Source organism: Phoxinus phoxinus (assembly GCF_949152265.1).
Source record: "Phoxinus phoxinus genome assembly, chromosome: 15".
Lineage (NCBI taxonomy): Eukaryota > Metazoa > Chordata > Actinopteri > Cypriniformes > Leuciscidae > Phoxinus > Phoxinus phoxinus.
In genome coordinates this window covers 22,027,952-22,053,624 of record NC_136890.1, presented here as the reverse complement: position 1 = coordinate 22,053,624, position 25,673 = coordinate 22,027,952, and the positions used below count along the sequence as shown (strand labels likewise).

Below are 25,673 nucleotides of genomic sequence, written 5' to 3'. Positions count from 1 at the left end.
TGTTTGTTGTCATCTTTTGTGTCTCAATGTGAGGTTGCTGGAAATCCCCTTATGTTCTGAATGGACAAAAAAAATCACTCCTTTCAGTGGGCAAGTGTTTGGTAAGTGGGAGTGCTAAAATGACCTACAGGAGGTGGGTGCTCACTGCTCAGTGACTAATCCCTGAGGTGCATAAATACTGCCTTCACGAGAGAAGACAGACAAATCAGGAGGAGAAGACACAGCAAGATTGCATGCACTTCGTCTCCCTGCAAGACTGTTTTTCTAGTTTTTCTCGACGTCTACTTTTTTCTAAGTTTTGGTTCTTGAAACTCTAAACATGAGACTTGGAGCCGTGGTGTTTCTGGTTCTTGGAACCTGTTCTTTGAGAGCTTGGTCCGCGCCGCTCAAATCTGTGCATGTGACGTTCCCTGGAGATGTGATCAAGAATATGACGAACAATCAGCTGGCTGATGTGAGTATATCAATTTTTTAGTTCATGGTTTTTACGATTATGGATATCTACTTTCAGTCCTCGACTTTGAAAATAGTGCAAATGCAGTTTTATCATTGAATACCTTTATTTATAAATATTTGCCTCCAGGAGTACCTGAAGCGTTATGGCTACATAGATGTTCTCCAGAAGAGCGGACTGCAGGCAGTCGTGTCCACTACTAAAGCTCTGAAGAAGCTCCAGCAGCAGCTCGGGCTGGAGGAGACGGGGTCGCTTGACCAGCCCACCATTGATGCCATGAAGCAGCCTCGCTGTGGGGTCCCAGACATCCGAAACTATCAGACATTCGAAGGAGACCTGAAGTGGGATCACACTGGTGTTACATACAGGTGGGATATTATCTACACCAAACCTTTGACAACTACAACATTTTTATATCTAATGGGTTTGTGATGAACATGTTGTAATCTATTGCACTGTTTTGACTTTCAGGATTTTGAACTATTCACCGGACATGGAAGCCTCTTTGATCGATGACGCCTTTGCCAGAGCTTTCAAAGTCTGGAGTGACATCACCCCTCTGACGTTCACACGCCTCTATGATGGCACTGCTGACATCATGATCTCCTTTGGCAAAGAAGGTGAGTTGATTTTTTTGTAATGGATAAAAGTATTTAGATTAAACACTTGGACTTCTGAGAAGGTTTGAATGAACTGCTGTTTTTGTTTCAGATCACGGAGATCCCTACCCTTTTGATGGGAAAGATGGACTGCTGGCTCATGCCTACCCTCCTGGTGAGGGAATCCAAGGAGATGCCCATTTTGATGATGATGAAAACTGGACCCTTGGATCTGGACCAGGTGTGTGGGATTCTTACTTGATTCATATTTCAATACAGTATGAATAGCAGTGGCTTTGATAAATAGTTCAAGTATCAGGAAGCATCTTACTCTATAGTGGGACAATAGCTCCCTCTACAGTTTTGAGTGTATAGTGATAGTTTGACTGTGTCCTAAAACAGTTTTTAAAGTATTTGCTTTGGGTTCATTTTAATAACCATAAACACATTGTTTTGAAACACATTGTTTTTTATAATATCACACTTAATATTTCTCATATAGAATAAATTAGTCCTTAATTGTTCAAATATATAGCCTAGTTCTGTTTTTAAACTTGGGTCAGAATATGACTCCACTCAATTTCATATATATTATAAATAAACCCTTATATATAGTATATCTCGGGTCCCTCACAAGGGGATCATCATGTTTACCCCTATATATTTAATTTATATATAAATTTGTGGATTAGACCATAACATTGATGTGTCTCCTTCAGCCATTAAAACCCGCTATGGTAATGCAGAGGGTGCAATGTGCCACTTCCCCTTCCTGTTTGAGGGGACATCCTACCCCTCCTGCACCACCGAGGGCCGCACAGATGGTCTCCCCTGGTGCGCAACCACTGCAGACTACGACAAGGACAAGAAATTTGGCTTCTGTCCCAGTGAGCGTAAGTGTTCCAGTAATGATTTTTAATAGGGCTTTAATTCCAAAGCAGACATTTAAACTGACTCCTTTGCCCTTAATATGTGGAATTAATGTGACAGTATTTCAACAAGATGTCTAACATTCCACCTCTGTTTTCCCACAGTTCTCTTCACGTTTGATGGGAACAGCAATGAAGCACCGTGTGTTTTCCCCTTCGTGTTTCAGGGGGTAAAATATGACTCATGCACCACGGATGGACGAACTGATGGGTATCGTTGGTGTGCCACTACAGCTAACTTTGACACTGATAGCAAGTATGGATTCTGCCCTAACAGAGGTGAGCAGCTCTCAAGACTCAACCCTGAAACTTAAAGTAAGATACATATCGTAAATGCAAAAACAATATGTTCTCAAAGTCTCAGCAGTTCACAATCAGATATTATTACGTATAGTAATTATAGCAAACATTTAACAGCATATTTCTACAGTATCTATCTAAGATATTTAATCTTTTATAATATATTTTCTCCTCACAGATACAGCTGTGATTGGTGGAAATTCAGAAGGAGAGCCATGCCAGTTTCCTTTCATCTTCCTGGATAAGACATACACTTCCTGCACCAGTGAAGGCCGTGGTGATGGAAAACTCTGGTGTGGAACTACCAGCAACTATGACACAGATAAAAAATGGGGATTTTGCCCTGATAAGGGTAAGTGATAATCATCTTCAGACACTATACAAATATGAAAGTGAGAGATTAGCTAACATGCCCTTTCTCTCATAGGATACAGTCTGTTTCTGGTGGCTGCTCATGAGTTTGGTCATGCACTTGGTTTGGATCATTCCAAAGTTAAAGATGCTCTGATGTATCCCATGTACAAATATATAGAGGATTTCTCCCTGAATCAGGATGATATTGAAGGCATTCAGTATCTCTATGGTATTTATCCACTATCATTCACTGATTGTTACGTTTACTATGCATTTTCTTATTCAAGATTCAAGAATTCTGATCTTGACAGTAAGAGTCTGGTCAATTCTGGTTTTATTGCTATATTTTTACAAATGTTTTTCTTTTCAGGACCTAAAACTGGCCCTAATCCCACTCCTCCGAAACCAAAGACCACCACTTCCTCTCCGGTTGTGCCAACTAAACCCACCCCAAGTGAGAAAACAACCACTGTTTCCACCACAACACATGTAGACCCATCACAGGATGCCTGCCAAATCAAGGAATTTGATGCCATCACTGAAATCCAGAAAGAGCTTCATTTCTTCAAGGATAGGTATAAGCTGTTACATATACTGACATGAAATTGCAAACATAACTCAGGAAACTTCCACATTCTCAAATACATCTTTCTAAACTCTCTCTTTTTAACATCTAAGGCACTACTGGAAGATCTCAAACAATGGAGAACGCAAAGGCCCTTTCTTGATATCAGAGAAGTGGCCTGGCCTGCCAGCCACCATTAACAGTGCCTTTGAGGAACCACTCACTAAAAAGATCTACTTCTTTGCAGGTACTTACTTATCAGATAAAGATATTTTGCCATTATTGCAGAATATGTTGAAGTTCAGATATATAACTGTATTTCATGCACACAGATAAACAGTTCTGGGTTTATGCTGAAAATGAGGTGCTTGGACCACGTAAAATCGAGAAGCTCGGCCTCCCAAGCGACTTGGGCAGAGTGGAGGGAACTGTGCAGAGAGCAAAGGGCAAGGTGCTCCTGTTTAATGGAGAGAACTTCTGGCGGTAAGTAACTTTGCTATGACTGGAACTGAGCAGAAAGTGTAGAGTTTATAGCATTGAGTTAACGATGGGAGATTATAATTGAATAATAATAATTGTAGTTTTTCACAGTATTATCTTATCTCTTATTTCTTGTCACAGACTCGACGTGAAGGCTCAGATGATCGACAGAGGATACCCTCGATCCACTGAATCAGTTTTTGGTGGAGTGCCCCTCGACTCACATGACGTGTTCCTCTACAAGGGTAAGTGAGATTATGTTCAAATTCATTTTTAAAATCTGATTTACTGATCTAGCAAATTAAATTTGTTCTTTCTATTTTTCAATATTTTGCAGGATTCTTTTACTTCTGCCGGGAAAGTTTCTACTGGAGAATGAATGCCAAAAGGCAGGTTGACCGTGTTGGTTATGTGAGGCACGACCTCCTGAAATGCTAAGACGTGCAGTCGCTCGGCACAGTGAAGACGTCCAACATCCTAACCTGATGATGACAGAGCCCTTTTTAATAGGGAAACCATTTCTCTTCTGTGTAAAATGTAGTCGGGAAGACACAGGCAGAATGTATTCAATTTTAAGTCCTGTTTTGGGGATTTTGACTTTAACTGTTAAAGGAGAAGAACAGTTTTAACACTGAATTTATCATAGGCACATGAAACGGGATGTTAGGCATATTTGCCTCATTGTCTGTCAGCTTTAACTTGGTCTTATAATTTATTATTTCAGCTTACTAAATAACTGCTTTGGTCATGATGAGTTTCTTAACAGCACATTAAGAGGAACTAATCTTGTTCTATAAAACTTCAATGAGGCAATGCCAGTCTAACTCGAGGAATTAACTTTGTGTATGTAAATGTATGAGTGGAATCACCACAGGAACATTGTAGCCTAGACACTTTTTTATTGACAACCGAGCCTCTATTCTCTGTGTTGACCCACTCAGATGTTTTTCAAAGCAAAGGTTTATTTTTAGCCTTAGAGGCGAGCTAATGTTGAGATGTTATTAAGCCCAGATGTTGGTGTATTGTGTAATCATTTGCCTGGTGTAAATGATAATATTAATATTATTAATTTAATGTTCCACTTTCCACTTATTTATATTGTATTTGTTTGCTGCATTATGTTTACTCAATAAATTTGTAAACAAGACCATTCAATATGTGCAACTGCTCTTTCATTAGTATTTGGCCTGTGAAAACACTAGTCTCTCGTAAGGTGAACTTACAAAGATCGGGTGCTTTTTTGGTAAAAATGTGATATAAGTTTGGAATATATTCAATACCCAATCACTGCAGATGGTTTTAAACAGTTCAAAAGTATTTGGCATGTAGCAGGTGATTAATATTAAAAGTAATAAAAAGGTTCAAGCTTGTATGTGCCATATTTACATTGTATGCAGTATCCAACATTCACACACAACCACCCCACATACTCATGTTTACTTCATTAATAAATTTATCAGTTTAAATTACAATTACTCATAAAAATGCTCTGCACAAGAAATCAAAACCGTCAAGACTGCTTATGAGAAAATACTTGGTGAATTTCAGGGGGGCTTTTGGTATTGGTATGTGAAAATGTTGTCGTCTTTGAAAATGTACGTAAATGATACAAGAGAACTGACAGAAAAAGCAGTGTAAGTTACTTTAATGCTGCTCTAAATTATTTACCAAAAAGCCGTTTATGATTTCTTAAAATTGCCTTACGAGTAAATGCACAAATAAGCGAAAGAGCTGGACTAATTATATAATTAAAATCTACATTTAAAATAAAATAAACCATAAATCGCAGGATGACAGCATATATATATATATATATATATATATATATGCAGTGTGGTATAATGCCACATATCCACATCATAAATTCAACAGAATGCAAATTAAAACGTGAATACCATGTGACCCCTCACATTCAATTTGAGTAAAGAGATGTTTATTTAGGCGAAATCAAAAAATATATATAAATGAGAATCTCAAGATAAACAACCGTGTCATATTAATCCGCGAGACATTCAGCGGTTTCATCCTCTCAGAGCAATAGTCCTCCGGTTCACACCATTACATGACAAAACACTTAAAAGATGAAGCGAAATGGTCGATATACATGTTCTTTAGATAAAACTTGACTTAAAAAAAAATCGTGACACATTATAAAACCGGTTAAGCGTTTATACCACTCCGTCTTTCCCCCATGACAGATAAATGAGTTCCGGCCAGCTCTGAGGACAGGAAGCGAGGAGACGCTGATGGCGCCCGACTAGAAAGCACAGCAACTATTCGCTTTCGAAGATTTATTTATTTCGCCTCATTCGCGACCTTGAAGAGCAAAACAATCGTCCATTTACGGTAAGAAAAATTCCTAGCTCAAAATAGTGGGGGCAACTTGTTCACAAATACAGCTTCTTCCATGATGGCCGAGAGAAAAACATTCGGGCGGACTGGCTCTCCCTACTCACGCAGGCCCTCGAGGTCCCCGAGCGGTTCTTCATAACGCCTGAGCGGAAAAAAATAAACTCGGTGCGGCGGGAGGGAAAATGGCGCTGCGCGAGCAGGCAGGAGGAAGGGCAGCACATAGTCATTTGAAACGAACAAGACAAGAGTAGCCAGCCACAGTTTATGCGGGACCTCAAGCTTTATTATGATCTATTGCAGTGACATTGTCGCTATAAAGCTGTTAGTGTGCTCAAAATAAAACCGTGTTAATGATGAACAAGGACCAGGACCTTGATGTCCTTCAGAAATTTGAGTCTAAAGACAGGTTTTATGTCCCAAACACAGCCAGATGGGTGCTCTGGTGGGGAGGGATTGATAACAGTTGGCATATTGTAGAAATCAAATGGTTTAGTGTTTGTTTGTGTTTTGTTTTTGATGTTAAAGTGCATTAAATGCGAAGACCACGTTGGCTTGTGGTTTCGCTGGTAAGCTTATAATATGCTTATAAAGTACTTAAGTGATCTAGAAAGGCGCTACCACAAGACAGACGCATTCATCCCCTGGGGAAATTTGAGACGTTCGTCTAAAAAAAACAACGATATGTCATTTGACATAAATCACACCGTATGCAATAACATTTCATACAAAACAACACAAAATATAAAGAGAATAGATGTGAATAAAATGTGCTATGTAATGTGCAATTAATTATTTAGAAAATTCTAATGTTAGTTGTGCAACAAGGCTCTTCTGCAAATACTGCAGAGAATATGCAGGTGAATTAATGTTTATGTGAAGAATGAAAAGAACACCATGAATATGCAAAGTGTATCGAATTAAGCAATCTATATATATAGGCTATATATATATATTGTTTAAAATGAGTTTATTTCCACACAGATTTTAGGATGTGATATATGAAGCCTAAAGTAAAGTTAAAAAGTTTGGTGTCGGAAAGTTTAAAAAAAGAAAGAAAAGGTATTTAAAAAGAAGTCTCTTAGGCACACCCAGAATGCATTTAATGATAAAAAAGTATAGTAAATGCAGTAATATTGTGAAATGTTATTGATGATGGCAAAGCTGAATTTTCAGCATCCAGTCTTCAGTGTCACATGATCCTTCAGAAATCATTCTAATATGATTTGCTGCTCAAGAAACATTGATTATTATCAATGTTAAAAACAATTGTGCACCATGATGATTTTTTTAGATTTCTTGATGAATAGAACATTTAAAAGAACAGCATTTATTTGAAATAGAACGTTTGTAATATTCTAATGTCTTTTCAGACACTTTAGATCAGATTAATGCAAAATCTTACTGACCTCAGACTTATAAAAATATATGATTCATATAAATATTAAAATACTGAACATCCACTGAATCATTTTAATACATCAAAAAAAAAAAAAAATTTTTTAAATCAAATTATTATACTTAACTACACTTATGCACTTGTCCACATGTCTTCCATATCCTAGCATTTATCATTCAGGACACATTCAGTGCTGTATAACCGAGTGACGGACACTTTCCCATAGAGCAGAGATGGATTCTGACGACATGGAGGTGGAGAGCAGCAGTGATGTGGGGCATTCTGGGATGGAGGAGCCGTCAGAAAGCGGCATGGGCATGGAGTCTTCAGAAGCCATGTCTGCCGATAGCAGCGATGCGGCCGCTCCTCCTGCCCCGGCACCAGAATCAGACTGTCACGTAGGACAGAGCTCCGAGGGAATTGTGGTAAGACAAGTAATCCACACATCTGCGTAGCTACACATGTTAGTGTGTAATTCTTCATTTTGAGTTTTTTCTTTGGGTGGGTGTTTTGTAGGTTTTTATCCCAGAGACAAGCTCCAGTACAGATGTGCAAAGAGTTCATCTCCCAGACTCGTCTTCTGTCGCCCAGTCAACCAGTGTGTCCAGCGTCTCCACCGTGACACAATCGGTCCTGGTTTCGGAGTCTGTCCAGGTCCTGGTGCACTCCAGTGCTGTTTCTGAAGGAGGAATGATGGTTTCTGATTCCACTGCTTCCACGTCCTCAGATCTTGGCTCGGCGATTGATAAAATAATTGAATCCACCATTGGACCTGACATTATGAATGGTAGAAAAACCTTGCCTCTTCATTTTTATTACGCTCAAGGTATTTAAGTTTAGTATTCAAATGTAAATACTGTGTTTCTGTGTCCATCTTACAGGATGTATTGCAGTTACAAGTGCAGAGGATGGCAGTGCAGAGACCACACAGTATCTGATACTCCAAGGTCCTGATGATGGTGAGAAAGATCCCCAGAGTTCACAGTATAGGGCTGCGTCTGAAATCGCATATTCTTTGAGTAGGCTCTTCTTTTGTAAAAGTACTTACTTTTAAAAATAGTATGTTCTACATAGTATGAATGTAATCCAGACGTGACCTACAGCCATTCACAAATCCTCTCCCACGGCCTCATGGGATAGTAAAGTGTCCATTGGATGCGCACTTCAGAATCTTGCAAGTAGTAGTAAGTCATCCAGGTACCAGTACCCTTTGCCTACGGTTTTATGAATACTGTTAATTTGAACGTACTACTCGTTTCACATACCGTCTTTAACACACCTACTCTATAGTAGGGAAGTATGCATATTCAGATGCAGCCACGATAGGTTTTAAATTAAATTAAAGGGATAAATAAATTAAAGGGATGTTTAGCAAAGTAAATGTAAGCTCTGTCATCATTCACTTAACCTCATGTCATTGGAAAGTAAATTAATTTATTTTCCTATGGTACACAAAATGAGTTATTTACCTGTCCAGTCTGCTGTTTTCCATACAATGAAGGTGAGTAGGAACTGGGGCTGTAAAGCTATAAAAAAGTACCAAAAAAAAAACCCCCCATGCAATACTTTTACAGTGCTCTTGTTCATTTTGGAGGTTGGCAGCCCCAGTATGAAAAAAAACAGCCTTAACCTTTTTTAAATCAGTGGTTCTCAACCTGGAGTCCAGCACGCACTAGGGTGCCTTTAAACATTACATAAATAAATATGTCTTATCGATTATAAATGCCTTAAAATAAAAAAGTTATGAAATAAGCTAAAGTTACCAAAAATAAAATAAAAATGTATATTAATTCACTCTCAAACTTCTGGAAAACTATTTTTTATTTAAACTATAATTGTTGTTACTTTTTTTAGTTTTTGTTTTGTTTTTTTGTAGACATTGGGGGGCCTTGGAGCCAAAAAGGTTGAGAACCACTAAGCTAAATAACTATTTCTGTGTTCCATAGAAACATCATGAGCATGAATACATTATGGCCGATTTTTCATGTTTGGCTAAATTATCCATTCATATGTGGCACTGTCATTAGTTATCTTGTAGTAAAATTCCCTTTTGTTTTTGTCCTTAGCATAATCTTCTTGACAAATCTAGATTTTAAAGTTGTTAATCAATGTATTGCTTGACCCAAATGTGCTTGTGTTACTGCCACACTCGTTGCAGGAAAGAATATTTCAAATTAACTTAAAGGGACAGTTCACCCAAAAATAAAAATTCCTTCACTCACCTTCATGTCATTCCAAACCTGAATGACTGACTTTCTTCTGTGTAAAAAAGCATAAGATATTTTGAAGAATATTGGTAACCAAACAGATTCAGTTACTTTCATTTCATTTGCAAAACATACAATGGAAGTCAATGGGAACCAAAACTGTTCAGAAGTTCAAAATAAATTGTTTTGTTACACAGAAGAAAGAAAAGTCATACGTAAATGATGACAGAATTGTCCTATTTGGGTGAACTATTCCTTTAAAAATCAAATAAATGAGCAGAAATAAAAGAGAAGTGGGGTAGCTTTTGGATATTCAGGCATTTTCTTTGTTCACTGTGTGTGTAGGAGCTCCTATGGTGGCTCGGATGTCTTCCTCTGCACTGTCAAGCCGCATTGCCATTGAAGCCCTTGCTGATGGACCCACCTCCACTTGCCTGGACCAGGCAGACCTGTCAGAAAACCCGCAGGGCAGCGTGGAACCCGACCAGCCTGGACACTCCGGGTACCGTGAGCATGACGACAGCAGCAGCAGCTGCAGCCGCCCAGACCAGCCTCAGCACTCCCAGTACATCGAATGCAGTGGAGGAGACGACCCAGACCAGACCAGGGAGGCTCGGTACATCGAGTGCTCGGGAACCGAACCAGACCAGACCCCACGTCATTCTGGTGACTACAACGTGGCTGACTCGGAAGAACCTCTACGGCGTTACGCAGCAGAATGCAGCGGTACAGCCGATAGCCCTCAGAGATGCTCGTTTCGCTCCCGCTATGTTGTAGAGTGCAGTGATGGGTTTTTGGAGTACGGGGCGGAGCGGCCGCAGCATTCACGTTATATCGACAGCAGCATGGATGACAGGGATCACGTCTCGGCCTCGGAGCAGGAAGATAGCGTGGTAGAAGAGCCCCAGCACTCCTACATGTCGCATGGCTCACTATATGCCGACGAGGGCGCTGTTCGCCACTCCCTGGCTGACACGATGGGGTCCCAGCTCAATGATCAGGACTGCAACGATAACTTGCCTGGCCCATACATAAGTAGCAGTGGGACCTATTCCACCCAGCCAGATCCTGAAGTGGTGGGGTCTGGGGTGGTGGTTGAGTCTGGGCACAGAACCCCAGACATGGCCGAACTGGAGGAAATGATGGAGGTGGTGATCGTACAGCAGTTTAGGTGTAGGATGTGCCCATATAAAAGTGCCTCTAAGGATACACTCATCAACCACATGAGAGACAAACACTTTAAACCAGCAGGTAAAGTAGCAGGTGCTAATTATGTCTTTGTCAAATGTAAAAATAAACTAATATCAGCCCCATTAATGGCCCCGTCCCAAATGGCACTCTCAAACCTTGCAGTCCTTATCCAGGACTGTACTTTGTGCTCGACACATTATAGGCAGATGGTGGCCACAAAGACTAAATTTATAAGTAAATAAAGTAAGAAATAATAAAATTTTAATAGGACAGTCTTAAAGTTACCATGAAATATGATAGATGGACAATTCTTATTTTTTATATAATATTGTAGTGCTTATTATAAATTATTAATTCAGGTTTTTTTTTTTTTTATGTGCCCTAATCGGAATGACCTCCCCTCCCACTTGCAACAACTTCTCTTTTATGAGGATGAGGAAACCTGTCACTCACATGAGATTGCAGCAATAGCAAACCTTATCCAAACAATTCTCAATGGACAAAATCCGTCTTTTTCATGCCGACTTTGAGTTTCCATCAGGTCTTGATTTATGCGTACAGTTTTTTAGGTTCTCTTGTTCAGGATGTGCTATCTCACAAGCAGGTGTTCCAGGCCAAAAGAAACGTGGACGGGGACGTCCACGAAAGTCCGAAAGCAAGGCAAGAGCGTCCGGTGAGGTCAAAAAGGAGGAGCCGCCAGAAGAGGAAGATGATGACATCATTGATGCGGGCGCTCTAGATGATCAAGGTTAGTGGAGTGCAGTTTGCATTCCCCATTTCGTCATTTTCTGTTTTTTAATGCAGTTTTAATTTGCATTCAGGTGACAGTGATTATAAGCCAGGTGAGGAAGAGGCCAGGCCCAAATTGGTTCCCAGTCACTCCACTCCTCCTTCCTGCTCTTCATCCTCTTCCTCTACCTCACGGAAACGTCCCCGCAGGATGGTCGGCCCACCTCGCAAATTCCTTCCTGAGTCAGGTCAATGTTAATTTAGCTTTTTGTTGTCATAGAAATATATTCAATACAATATTCAAATAGATAGTAATTTTTAGCTAGTTGCATTCAGATATTTCAATGTAACTTTTCATTGGTCTGTGATAACTCTTATTTTCACCTTTTTATAAAACAGAGACAGCAGCAGTGTCTCAAACGAACAATGCAGAGGACCCTCAAGCTCCTGAAGAAGCAAGTTCCTCTGGATTAGAGAATGGAACTTCCTCATTATCCAATGGGACAGCAGCGGAGCCAGGCGTCAGCCAGTCAGATTCAGAGAACAAAGATCCATCATCAAACACAAGCCACGATGACCTGGAGTCTTTGCCCAAAAAACGAGGCCGGCCTTCAAAACGTTTCCTTCAGAAGAAGTACAAAAAGTACATGAATCGCAAGTATGTAATACCGGCACTACTTTGTGATCATCCACAACAACATTTGATTGATTTGACTTGTCTGTTTGACACAAACTATGTCTTAGAATGCTTTATAATCCAATGTAACCACATATTCTGGACAGTCAATATCTCATTTTTCTTTTTTAAGTAAATACTACAGATCCCTTAAGCCTCTGCTAAGGCCTCATAACTGCTGGATCTGTGGCTCTCGCTTTCTTTCACAAGATGATCTCAGATTCCACGTGGATTCTCACGAGGGAAACGACCCTGAACGCTTCAAGTGCCTGCAGTGCAGCTACCGCTGCAAACGGTGGTCCTCACTGAAGGTAACTATAGTCTATTAGTTAAATTTGTAAGTTTTAATTTTTACATTTTAAAATATTTGTATGTAAATATTTGAATAATATGTGCTTCAGTGTCTAAATAAATTGATATATAAAAAAATATTTAGTCATTGTTCTGCATTAAATGCATAAACCTGTCTTTTAAAAATCATATTTCATATGTTACAAAAACGGCATTTTTCCACCTTAGAAACATTGCTAAGCTACGTAATATGCTGTCAGTTTCTGATGCAGAAAAGTTAGTTCATGCATTCATGACCTCGAGACTAGATTACTGTAATGCTCTATTAGCTGGTTGTCCTGCATCCTCAATAAACAAGCTACAGTTAGTCCAAAATGCAGCTGCTAGAGTTCTTACCAGATCAAGAAAATATGATCATATAACACCGATCTTATCATCTCTACACTGGTTACCTATAAAGTTCCGTATTAATTATAAGGTATTGTTACTGACTTATAAAGCCCTAAACGACTTAGCTCCAGTCTATTTAACGGATCTTCTATCGCCCTATAATCCATCGCGCTCTTTAAGATCGCTAAATTCGAGGCTTTTGGTTATACCTAGGATATCTAAGTCCACCAAAGGAGGGAGAGCATTCTCACATTTAGCTCCAAAACTCTGGAATAGCCTTCCTGATACTGTTCGTTGCTCAGAGTCGCTCTCCCAGTTCAAAACTAGATTAAAGACGCATCTCTTTAACCAGGCATTCATATAAATGTTTTAATCTTACAGTTAAATCCGGCCTCTAGTTCATAACCGCCAGAGGAGAACTGGCCCCCGACTGAGCCTGGGTTCTCCCAAGGTTTTTTTTTTCTCCATTAGGTCACCTGATGGAGTTTTAGGTCACCATTAGGTCACCTGATGGAGTTTTTCGTTTCCTTGCCACTGTTGCCTTTGGCTTGCTCAGTTGGGGATATTCAATTTAATTAATCAATCAATATTACTATTGATTAGCATTACCAAACATGGACGTTTTATTATTATTTTAATTTAATACTGTGAAGCTGCTTTGATACAATCTGTATTGTGAAAAACGCTATACAAATATTCTTGACATTACACATAATAAAATTGATGCATGTGTCCTATAGGAGCACATGTTCAATCATGAAGGTACAAAACCTTACAAATGTGAGGTATGTGATTACTCCAGTGTTTACAAGAAGGACGTGATCCGGCATTCAGCCGTCCACAACAAAAGCAAGTAAGAACTCAAAATGTTTTTTATTGATCACTCACTCGTCATGAATATTTTGTCAAACCCTTGAGGTAAAAAAAATTCTATCAAGCTGCATTGTGTCTGCCCCTTTAATATTGTGCAGATTACGAAAATATAACATTTTGGATTCATTTAAAACTCACACCTGACATAATCTGATTAGAGTAGTAATAAATGTGCTTGTTTCCTCTCTTTTAGGAGTCGGAAGACAGACATGGTAAGGCTCCAGATGTTAAACATTAACAAACAATCATGGTTTAGCAAAATTGTCCTTTTATTGGCATGATGTATCTGTTCAACTTGGCTCTGAGTGGTTTGATGAGGGTAGCTTTTTATGCGACAGCAGTCTTGCATAAATCCTTCACAGGTTCCCAAAGTGTCCGAGTTTCCATGCCCAATCTGCTGCCGCGTGTACCCCATGCAGAAACGGCTGACGCAGCACATGAAGACACACAGCACGGAGAAACCTCACATGTGTGACAAGGTAAAGTTATTGTATGCTGCATGCTAATTTTGTTCATTAAACTAGTTTTGATGAATCAATGAATAAACCTAAGCAGACTGTAGAAAGCACTGGCTTATGACGCTTTTGGGAAATGCAGCCCTGGATATTTGCTATGCTAATACTAGTAAAAATGTGTTTGCTTTGCAGTGTGGGAAATCCTTCAAGAAGCGCTACACTTTCAAAATGCATCTTCTCACGCACATACAGAACTGTGGCAACAGCACGTAAGTGAGATGTCAGGACTCTGTGTACATGTCTGTTTGTCCAAAACAACCTCTACTGGTAAACATACTGTAAAGGTAGCTATTTTTCTCATCTTCTTTGTCAGGTTTAAGTGTGAGTTTTGTGACTTCACCTGCAATGACAAGAAGCACCTGCTCAATCACCAGCTGTCCCACACCAACGACAAACCTTTCAAATGCGAAGAGTGCAAATACTCCACGAGTAAAGAGGATTTTCTGGTGTCCCACATAGCCATTAAACACACTGGTGAGTCACGTAACAATTAGGAATGTTTTAAATGTTAGCAGTTAGAAGGTTTCCTCATTAGTCATTTACCCCCTGCTCAGGTGAAAAGCCCTTCTCCTGCGACATGTGCCACTTCACAACTAGACACAGGAAGAACCTGCGGCTGCATGTGCAGTGTCGCCACCCCGAGGCCTTCGAGGAGTGGAGTCAATCCCACCCAGAGGAGCCAATTCGTCGACGCCAGACGCCCGTTTTCTCCATGCAGGAGATTGAAGAGCTGAAATTACAGCAAGAAAGCCAGGGATTTCAGGGGACCATTGTGAGTACATGGATATGCACTTTGATGCTTTTGTATCTAAATGAAAGGAAAACCCAGCATCCATCCATTCATCATTTATATAGACGTTTTTTGTGCGTCTCTCAGATATCAGAGCTTGGCAAGAGTAATATCAACTAAAATACTACATCATACACATTTTCTACTTTTTTATATGTCTATTAAATGTTTTAAACCTTGTACGATATTATGCGAATGAATGAAATAAGCACCTCTTATTTGAGGTTGTGGTCGTGGATGACTGTGTTCATACTCAAAAGTTTCTCTGGAAATTATATATTTAAAAAAAAATCCCCCTTTATTTAACATTTAGTATTACTGTTTTAATAAGAAGATATTTAGATATTTATTTATCGGCATTGGGAAAGGTCCCCGAGCCGAGACTCGAACTCAGGTTGCCCGAAGCACAACCACACTACATCTCGGAGCACTGCCTTTAAGACTATCGGCTCCGACAATTAGAAGATATTTAGATAAATGCTATAATTATAATAAAAAATAATGATTTTATGAGATTGAAATGTACAAGGCGTGTTTGTTAAATGACAACTACTCTCTCTCTATATATATATATATACACATATACATGTACATATACATATACATATAATATAAAATATAATATAAAATAAATATTTGTTTACACCTTAAGGTAACAGTGGACCCCATTACGCTCCAAAACATGGAGTCCATAGGGAACACATCTATATCCCAAGATGCACTGGGAAACACTACCATCATTTACGAGCAAGGTCAGTAAAAAAGTTGTCAGTGCATCTGTGGTTGTAACCCATCTAAAATATAGTGTGTGATTATGAATTCATTCACACATATTTTACCATTCACCTCATGATATTAATATCCATCTTATGGTGTTAAATTTAAACTGTACCTTCTTTCACAGCCCAGACTTCAGACCTCTCAGCCCAGAATGCTCTAGATCTGTTGCTAAACATGAGTAACGCCAGAGAACTGCAGGTACTGTACTGACACACTGGGCATCTTCTACTATAGGGTAATTCTACTGGAATTCTGATTATGAATATAGAATAATGTTATAAATGCCTAATTTATATGGCATGTATTGGAGGAAGAGGTCGCAGTAAGTTAATTAATGTCATATGTAAAAGAGTAAGTAACAAAAACAGATCTGTTTTGCTTTTGAATTGTGCTTGTAAGTGTTTTACTTCAGATGTACCCCTACAAAAAGGCACACGATATATTTTAGTGTTAAATCCATAATGTTAAAACAGAAATATATATTAAGTAATTTCCATTGAACAAAACTGAATTTGACCTGTTAGTTGAATGTGTAACAGACCTACAAGGCACAATGAAAGAAAAATAATACATATTCTAAAATGACAATTTTATTGAGGTTGTTATATTTGTACTAAAACAATAAGAAATAAAAAAGATTTTGTGTGATAGAACATTACAAATAACTTGAATGTTTAGCAGTATAGCAGACATTATGCCACTTTGTCAGAAAAAAAGTACTTGTAAGTTTTTTTTTTTCATTTAATGCATCAGAAAATAATTACACAGGGACAACTGGATGTATTATAAGATAGTTTGCCAAAATCCTGCTTATTGTAGATAACTTATGAAATTCAATACATTCTTAGTAATTATAAAAAAAACAATAATAATAATAGTCAAACTAGAATTAGGATTTTACTCTGTCTCAGAATCATATCATCACATATCATATGAACATGAATATATAAAATAATTTAACATTTTATTCATTATGTATCTGTATTTAAAAATAAATCCTATAATATGTCTTGATCAGTCGATTCACTCTTCTCAGGTGGCAGTGCTGAAAACCGACGGTAAGACTCTGGAGACGGGAACGTGGCCCGGAGATGGCTCTGGGAGTGAGCCTCAAAAGATCGTCACCTTCCATGTGTCAGAAAACGGGGACACTCTGGTTCAAGAGGCGTTTGAGACGGCTACAGGGGAGGTGGAGCAAGAGGAGACTACTGGTGAGTCACAGGAAGTGACACAGATTGGCATCGGTACATACGAGGGAGCAGATTTCAGCGTGGTGGAGCAGGCCTCCGACGAGACAGAACAGAGGTACTACTTCAGATCGAAAACTGCCACTGTAATGCCTATACATGTCATATAAACCCTTCAAGATGATGCGTGTGTGTTTGTCAGCAGTTTAGAGGAACCCTCAGCAGAGCCTCAGGTCATGGAAGTGAGCACTGAGCCCTTGTCCATCTCTTCACCTCTCAAAGAGAATAAAGAGAGGTTTTTCCTGAGCTCAGGCTTGACAGATGGAGTCCTGCAGCAGGTAGAGGTGAGACTGGGTTTTGCTACTTCACAGATGGAATAACCAATGTTGTGTTCCTTCCCAATGGAAAGTTAAATTGATGAAATTCTCTTTCTGCAGCTAAGCAGTGAAGCTCCAGGTTCCCCTTCCCTGTGTCCATCACCCCCTTCTCAACAGTTCAACACCAAACGCTTCTCCTGTCGCATCTGCATGGAGGCTTTCCACGGCCGCTCGGACATGGAGAACCACAAGAGGGCGCACATAGACCCCAAAACATTCAAGTGTCCAGACTGTGACTTTACAGCGCCTTCTTGGCCAGAAGTCAAGGTGTGTTGGTCCTGTGGTATGAGTGTTAATTCAGTGTCTGATTTTGTTTCTTACCTGTCAAAAAACTTATTTTTTGTGTTAAATACTTCTTTTTATTTTTATTTTTACAATCTTAGTCTCACATGGCCATGCACGCATATTTGAGGCCTCATAAATGCACCAGCTGCAGTTTTGCCTCTAAAAACAAGAAAGACCTGAGACGCCACATGATGACGCACACCAACGAGAAGCCTTACGCCTGTCAGGTCTGCGGCCAGAGGTGAGGGAGCGAATGAGAAGCCATCATTAAAATGATAATAGAATTGATTTATCACAGAATTTGTGCTGTTTACATTATTGGTTGTACTGTTCTACATCCATAAGCGCTTCTAATCGATGTAAACAACACGAATACACACAGACCTTCTCAGTGCTCTGAGTTTCTCTTTTAGGTTTAACCGTAACGGACATCTAAAGTTTCACATGGAGAGGCTTCACACTCAGGAACCCTCACCCCGTAAAACCCGCCCTGTCCCCTCTCAGCAGACCATCATTGTTAACAGCGACGAAGAAGCTTTAGCCACACTACAGAGTAAGTGCTGACCTTGTGAAACTGCATTTTGTTTATATAGAAATAATGGATTCACACAGCCCTGTTCTGATTATTTGACATTTCTAGTTATGTTGTAAAAGTGCCCCTATTATGCTATTTTAAAGGTTCCTAATATTGTTCTTGGAGGTCTCCTACAATAGGTTTACATGCATTCAATGTCAAAATACTTGAATTTTCTCATAATATACATTGCAGCATCACCTCTTTTCTCACAGTGTCTATTACCATATTGAACCAAATGCCTATATCTGAATTTCAGCTCCAGAGGCTTCCCAAGCACTTGATTACCCAATGATATGAACAGTAACGATGGCGCTGGTTTTACCGTATCAATTAGTTTTACAAAATCAATCCTCTGGTTGGTGGAAAATGTGTCCATTTTGAAAATCACTGGGACCATATTAACTACACGTGCTGTTTAATACCCTGATATCCTAAAAAGTGTAAAAGGGGCACTTTAAGCTTTTGTTCTTCTACCTAATAATATTTGTTTTCCCCATGTTCTCCAGATCTGCAGGCAGGTCAGACAGTCATCAGTCCGGAGAGGTTGCAGCAGGCTTTGGGTCAGGAACACATCATCGTGACTCAGGATCAGTCGCTTTCTGACCAGGTATTGCGACAGTCTCATTTTTATCCTTTATTTAATTGACTCTTTTTGAGTAACAGCTTATTACATTTTAATTTGCATGTAATACAGATAGTTTGGATTATTATCTCTTGTCAGACTTCAAGTAGATTCAGGTTTCAGGTTTAGTTTTGTTTTTGACTAAACTCTACATTTCTCAGGAGGAGGCGACTTATATTCAGCAGTTCACAACAGTAGATGGACAGACGGTACAGCACTTAATGACTGGAGACAATCAGGTCACTGAGGTACAACTCATTTTCTAGGGCTTTATTCTGACAACCAGCAAAAGTCATAAACACTACAGCTCAAAAGTTTGGGGTTGGTAAGATTATATTTTTTTTTCTTCAAGAAATAAATTAGTTAATTGAGTAAAAAAATATATCAGTTTCCATAAAAATATTCAGCAGCACAACTGGTGTCTGCATTGATAATAATAATAAATGTGTCTTAAGCATCAAATCAGCATATTAGAATGATTTCTGAAGGATCATATGACATTTAAGACTGGATTAATGATGCTGAAAGCTTTGCCATCATAGGAAAACAAATACATTTTAAAAAGGAAAATTAAACTTTTGAAAAGATTATAAATAGAAAAGTTATTTTAAATTGTAATAATATTTCACAATATTACTGTTTTTAATAGATTTTGTTATTTATTGAATAGAGTGAACACAAGACATTGCTTTCAGAAACATTTAAAAATCTTACCGACCCTTAATTTATATTAAATACTTCTGTTGTCAATTAGTTTTCAAGATTTACAATTCAAGAGTTACAATTTTGGTGCCCTCTTCTGCCCTATATATTTTTCCAGGTCCAGTATATCATCTCTCAGGATGGAGTTCAGCACCTGCTCCCACGGGAATATGTGGTGGTATCAGACGGAAACCACATTCAGGTTAGTATGTGCTCTTTAGCTCTTTCATAACCCCCGGGCTCCAAAACCGTTCTCTGGCTAGGAACAGGCTCATCTGATCTGTAACTACTGACTGAAAAGCATTTTCAGTTTCATTCATGGTCTGTTCGACGTTATATTGTGTCATTATGAAAAAAAAAAACATCCTGATTGTGAATTGCAGATGGAGGATGGGCGGATCGCTCACATTCAGTACGAGCATGATGGGACGTTTCTGCAGGAGCAACAGGTTGAGCCCAGAGCAGAATACAAACCTGCTTTTTACATTTCAGCTTAGTTTATGCTACATCATTGGCATGTCTGAATTACAGTAAATACAACATGATAACTTAATACAACATGAATTATTTCTTTCTACGTCAATGTTCATAATGCCAACTGGCATGTGCACCATTGTTGTTAATGACAGCATATTAAACCTCAATATGTTATTTTAATGAAGCGGCATAAATCAGAAGTACGGTATGCTACTGTTCAAAAGTTTGGCGTCCTTTAAGACTTTTTATGTTTTTGAGTCAAATTTTTTTAATCTAATTCTCACCAAGGCTGCATTTATTTGATCAAAATACAGTAAAAACAGTAATATTGTGAATTATTATTATCATCATTACAATTTAAAATGTACTGTTTTCTTTTTTAATATATTTTTTAAATGTCATGTATTCCTGTGATGGCAACACTAAATCTTTAGCATCAGTACTCCGGTCTTCAGTGTCCTTTGATCCTTCAGAAATCATTCTTATATGCTGATTTGGTGCTACTTTCTGATTATTATCAAAGTTAAAAAACAGTTGTGATGCTTAATGTTTTTTGTTTTTTTTAGAAACAGTGATATACCGGTACTTTTTTTTTTTTTTTTTTTTTAGGATTCTTTGAATTGAAAGTTCAAAATAACAGCATTTATTTGAAATTTAAATCTTTCGTAACAATGTAAAAGTCTTAACTGTAACTTTTTTTTAATCAATTTAATGCATTATTAATTTGACTTAATCATTTATTTTCTCAAGACAAAAAAAAAGAAAGAAACTGACCCCAAACTTTTGAACGGTAGTGTAGACGTATATCACCTAACTGGCTTTAACAGTGAAAACGTAAAAACTGGTTCATGTGTAAATGTCTTCTGTGTTTTTGTCAGATTGCTCTGTCTCAGGATGGACAGATCCAGTACGTCCCCATCACTGCCGAACAGCAGGTTGTGGCCCCTGAGGACCTGGAGGCAGCGGCCCATTCCGCTGTCACTGGTAGGACCTTTTACCTTAGTAGTAATACTTCAACCTTCTGGCAATGCAGAAGAATCAGAGGTGATGTAAGGGATGTTTGTGTGTGTGTGTGAAGCCGTTGCAGATGCAGCCATGTCTCAGACTCAGACAGTTTACACCGAGGCCACACCTGAACAACTGGAGCAGCTGCAACAACAGGGCATCCAGTATGACGTCATCACTTTTACTGAGGAGTAAAAACAAGACACACACTTTGACTATTATTTAACAACACCGACACACAGACAGAGCATCTGCGGCTCGTCTCGGTTACAGATGAGTGCAGTGGACACCACAAACTCTGACGGGTTATTCCACAGGCTTAAATTGGTCTTCTACCAGAATTAGTCAGTAAGAGGGTGAATGTACAGTTAGATCCTCTCTGCAAATTATACAACTCATGCCACTGTAAATATTTAAAGCATTTAACTTTGTGTGCCTACAGTGTTTTGCCTTGTAAAGAAAAAGAAACACGAAAGCCAAGAGCAGCCTGTATAGAGAATCCTGTATTTAATTCTACATGTCGCTGTAATGTACTACGGTAGATGCTACTTCAATGATACTATGAACGGTAGACTGGAGGATTGGCGTTAACATTGTTATGAAAGGAGGGTTGATCATTTTTCATTTGATGTAAAACGTGCCGTTTTTTCATCTTTAGCTTCTTAAGTTTTAAAGATTTATTTTTCTTTGAGATGGCTACAGAAAGGAACTTAAAATGCATACCAAATAAATCACAACCTCTTTATCTGAACCTATCGTTGATTTTCTTAGTGTCATCATGCTAGCATATTCTACAGGTTTTATGAAGCAAAATATCAAAAACATGATACAAGGGAACAGAACATAATAGAATATGAAATTTTATTTCATGTTATGTCACTTCGGGTACATTATTGAGATCTTGCACATGAATGCCAAGCTGTGTCGGGTTAAAAAAGGTTCAGATGAACTCATGATCGAATCACTGCATTTTCTTCTGCATTTTGTCTGCTCAGTCCCAAAACTCAGGTCCATCCAACTGCCAATTAAAAGGTTGGCTTTTTTCATTTGGTTGTGACATAAGCTGTAAAGTTGGATGTAACTTTGTAGAGATATGGTTGATAAACTAACTAGTTCCCATCAAATGTTCATACTGTAAATGCTATCTTTATATGTTTTTACAGGCTAAGGGTGGAGTCAACATGGTTTTCTGTTGTATTCAATTGCTTTTGAAGATTCAGTAAGTCTTAAATTAACACAGAATGTTAAGTTTACACCGTTGGTAAAGTTTCTGTAGTTGAGCACCAAAATATCTGCTTTTTGATAATGGGTGACAGGCTTGATTAAAAAATGTAAATCAAATAATTTGACAGCGAAACAAGGCAATAGTTCCTGTTTTTTTCTTTCTTTCAGTTGTTCGTCATGGTCTTGTTTTTTTAATCTAGTTTAGTTCCTCAATTTGAGGTTTTTCCGTTTTACAATTTACGTTCAAAAGAGCCAGTCCAGGGAAAATATTGAAGGGAAATGAAGCTGATTTTCTTTCTTCTGGTCCTCTTGGAGAACGGTGAGAATGGTACTTGGTTTTTCTGTTTATTTTAGAAGATTATAGTGTTCAATCTGACATTAGACTGAAAACATTTCTAGGATTCTATGTATTTCCATATTTAAATTAAATAGCAAGATTCTAATCTGTTCTGCTTTAACTTGAATGATTAACCTTAATAATTGAATTAGTACTTGAGTAGAAGTACTAAATGTACCTAAACTTAATGTACTTATATTAATTCAATAATAAAATAATTTCATAATTCTCGTAATAATGGTACACATAAAATAATAATAGATGTAAAACAACTGTAAAAGGTAGGATTATGTCTATAATCTCAATTTTAAAATGAGAAAACATTAATGTCCAGGAAATGTTTTTCAGGAATGAATCTGGCCGAAGGACTCCATGTGATTTATTCATCAGGGCAAGTTATTTTAAAATATTCCTTTAACCCGAATTATAATAGTCTTGAAAAAGCTTGCTGTAAGTTTGATCAGTCGGGGTGCGTCAGCTTTGTGAACAATAGAGGACAAGTTGCTCCCCTGTATCGAGGAAGAATATTCATCAATAATTACTATGTGGAATTTGAAGTAATATTTACGGACCTGAGTGTAATGGATGCTGGCATGTACATGTGTGGTGTCAAAGGCTTCCCTGACACCTATGAAAGGGCTGAAGTTACAGTTTCTGGTAAGGCTTGGAACTATTTATAAATGAAAGCCTTTTGCAGTCATTGATTAAGAATTCTTTGTAATGCTTTTCAGTCTAATATGTGCTATGTGTTGCTCATGCTCATTTTTATTCTTATCAATTTTGAAATAATTATATTTCCACAATAAGGCTTGAAAGATCTCAGTGGAGTAAAAACAGATCCTCTCTTGCCAAATTCAACCATCAAGCCAGCAGTCTGGATGTCGTCTTCTCCATCTACAGTCAATGTTTCTGAGAATGATGCAGAGAAACTCGGGTAAATGTTGTCACATACCCTATATGAAGGTCTAAAAATTTCAATTCTTAAAGGGACAGTTCACCCCCATAAAAACAAAAAATCTCTGTAATCATTTTCTAGACCTTGTGTTGTTCCATGTCTTCGAAACAAAAAATAAGATATTTTGTAGAGTGCTGGGGTCCAAAGGACATTGAACCCAACTGACTTTCATTTTATGGACCAAAATAAAAAATAATAATTTTGTGTCCCACAGATGAAAAAGTCATAAAGATTTGGAACGACATGAGGGAGAGTAAATGATGACAGAATTTACATTTTTTTTTAATGAATTATATCCTTACATGAATTATCCATGTTTGACAGCGGGACAACATCCACGATAGTTGCTGTTTTCAGTCTTATGGTGATTGCTGCCGTCTCAGCGACTCTGCTTGCGTTCCTTCTAATGAATCGGAAGAAACAATCCACAGGTTGCAATTTAGAGTATCAATGCCACTAATTTTGATTTTTTTATATATATATAAGCTGAACATAATTCATGCTTTTCTTTGTATTCAGATAAATATGGAACTTGCAGTTCTCTCAACACCAGTTTGGTAAGCAATTTGTGCATCTTTTTTCATCCATCAAGTGGCTGGCACTAGTGGGGATATTTCGAAACATCAAACCCATGTCCTATAAATATGGTTCACTTTGCTTCACAGGAAGTGACATATATCCTGCAGAACAACTCTGCAGATGGGCAGATTTTAGAGTACTTAAAGAGCAGACACAATGAAATTACTGAGGTACAGCTTCTGCCACAGTTTTACAACAATCACTATAAAAATAGGCAGTGCTGGGTAGTAACTGATTGCATGTAATCTGAATTATGTAATCAAATTCCAAAAATTCATTACTAGGTTAGGGTGAGGTGCTCAAGGGCACCTCAGTAATTTCCTGCTGGTACTGGAATCGAACCATCAACCTTTGGGTTACTAGTCAGACTCGCTAAACATTAGGCCACGACTGCCCCAAAAAGACAGGTAGACTGCCACATGCAGTGCCTCATTTGGCTGTGCTTGAAGTCTTGAGCTCGATTTTCCTACTCTTCTCTTACAAATGGGCCTTGAGCTTATTTGGAGGTTCTAGCAGGGGAGTGCAGCTACCTCTATACCAACGATGCCCATCCACCGGGGGAACTTGTCCTCTTCAGCTGAGTGCGGAGCTTTGGAAGGGCACACACATGGAGAGGTGAGGGAGGAAGGGGACACCCGCCTAGCCACCCGAATCAACCGATCAATGGGGTGACAGAGGTTGCAGCCAGATCGCATCACATCCACATATTTTGCTTTCTCTATGTATTTTTATTCCAACATGGATGGTACAAGAATCAATGTGATAAATGAGTTAGATCAAAAGTAATCAAAAAGTATTACCCTAAATGTAATGTAATGGATTATGTTACCAACTACAATGGTTACCAAACATCTAATTTGGAATCATTTGGACTACAATTTGAAATCTACCCAGCACTGAAAATAGGTTCAAATAAATATTTTCAGATAGACTCATAAGTAAATCACTGTCCAATGTCTTTTTTCTGTCTTCCATTGCCCAGGTTCAGTATATCAACTCTCAGGATGGAGTTCAATATTTAATCCCACAACAGCTTGTTGTGGAATCTCAAGGCAACCAAATGTTGGTTAATACAGTTGTGTAGCTTTATAATATTAGTACTGTTTTGTCTATTTCTTTTGTCAAACACACTCTTATTGTAAACAGTTGGTCTAGGATTAAATACCATTTATAATAGGACATTTTCCTGTTTAAAAAATGCTTTGGAAGCTTGTAACAGCCTCAAATGTTCTGTAACAGTATGTTATCAACAAAACTATATAAAGTCTGATTGTGATTCTCTTCTTAGATGAATCATGGACAAATCGCTCAAGACGAATATGAAAATGATGATTCTGCATAAACCGCATATTGAACATAAAGCATAACACAATAAAAGCATGTTTAAGTCATTTTTTGTGTTAATTTCTTGATGGATAGAGACATTATGTTCTCATTATTGACAAACTATATGACCTTTAACCATTTCCCCAATA

General features: G+C 38.3%; 3 protein-coding genes across 11 annotated transcripts; all 3 read left to right on the top strand.

The window, feature by feature from the left end:
* Positions 1-195: 195 nt before the first annotated feature.
* mmp9 (matrix metallopeptidase 9) lies at positions 196-5,042 on the top strand. Its single transcript, XM_079636914.1, has 13 exons — positions 196-454; positions 584-822; positions 926-1,074; positions 1,166-1,294; positions 1,773-1,946; positions 2,088-2,261; positions 2,461-2,634; positions 2,710-2,865; positions 3,007-3,211; positions 3,315-3,448; positions 3,534-3,684; positions 3,823-3,926; positions 4,019-5,042. The coding sequence occupies exons 1-13, from the start codon at positions 320-322 to the stop codon at positions 4,117-4,119; spliced, it is 2,025 nt and encodes a 674-aa protein (XP_079493040.1). The 5' UTR covers positions 196-319; the 3' UTR covers positions 4,120-5,042.
* A 564-nt stretch (positions 5,043-5,606) lies between these two features.
* LOC307011659 (zinc finger protein 335-like) lies at positions 5,607-22,415 on the top strand. 8 transcript variants are annotated; one of them, XM_079637584.1, is made up of 28 exons: positions 5,607-6,027; positions 7,656-7,854; positions 7,946-8,216; positions 8,311-8,388; positions 9,982-10,887; positions 11,432-11,575; positions 11,649-11,804; positions 11,956-12,214; positions 12,366-12,543; positions 13,654-13,766; positions 13,980-13,998; positions 14,125-14,265; positions 14,434-14,510; positions 14,615-14,775; positions 14,856-15,073; positions 15,744-15,843; positions 15,996-16,069; positions 16,908-17,176; positions 17,261-17,402; positions 17,496-17,702; positions 17,819-17,961; positions 18,134-18,273; positions 18,804-18,904; positions 19,081-19,167; positions 19,740-19,823; positions 20,005-20,070; positions 20,977-21,082; positions 21,177-22,415. In XM_079637584.1, the coding sequence occupies exons 2-28, from the start codon at positions 7,663-7,665 to the stop codon at positions 21,296-21,298; spliced, it is 4,554 nt and encodes a 1,517-aa protein (XP_079493710.1). In that variant the 5' UTR covers positions 5,607-6,027; positions 7,656-7,662; the 3' UTR covers positions 21,299-22,415. The 8 variants fall into 8 exon arrangements, with proteins under 8 accessions (XP_079493710.1, XP_079493712.1, XP_079493713.1 ...); XM_079637586.1 differs by having other exon boundaries at positions 17,264-17,402; positions 21,177-22,053; XM_079637587.1 differs by having other exon boundaries at positions 14,128-14,265; positions 17,264-17,402; positions 21,177-22,052.
* A 146-nt stretch (positions 22,416-22,561) lies between these two features.
* On the top strand, positions 22,562-25,589 carry LOC307011670 (uncharacterized protein). Of its 2 annotated transcripts, none has more exons than XM_079637623.1 (7): positions 22,562-22,655; positions 23,013-23,321; positions 23,472-23,598; positions 23,944-24,050; positions 24,139-24,176; positions 24,285-24,368; positions 25,181-25,589. In XM_079637623.1, exons 1-7 carry the CDS (start codon positions 22,607-22,609, stop codon positions 25,280-25,282), a joined length of 816 nt encoding a protein of 271 aa, XP_079493749.1. In that variant the 5' UTR covers positions 22,562-22,606; the 3' UTR covers positions 25,283-25,589. The 2 variants fall into 2 exon arrangements, with proteins under 2 accessions (XP_079493749.1, XP_079493750.1); XM_079637624.1 differs by having other exon boundaries at positions 22,564-22,646.
* The last annotated feature ends 84 nt before the right edge of the window (positions 25,590-25,673 follow it).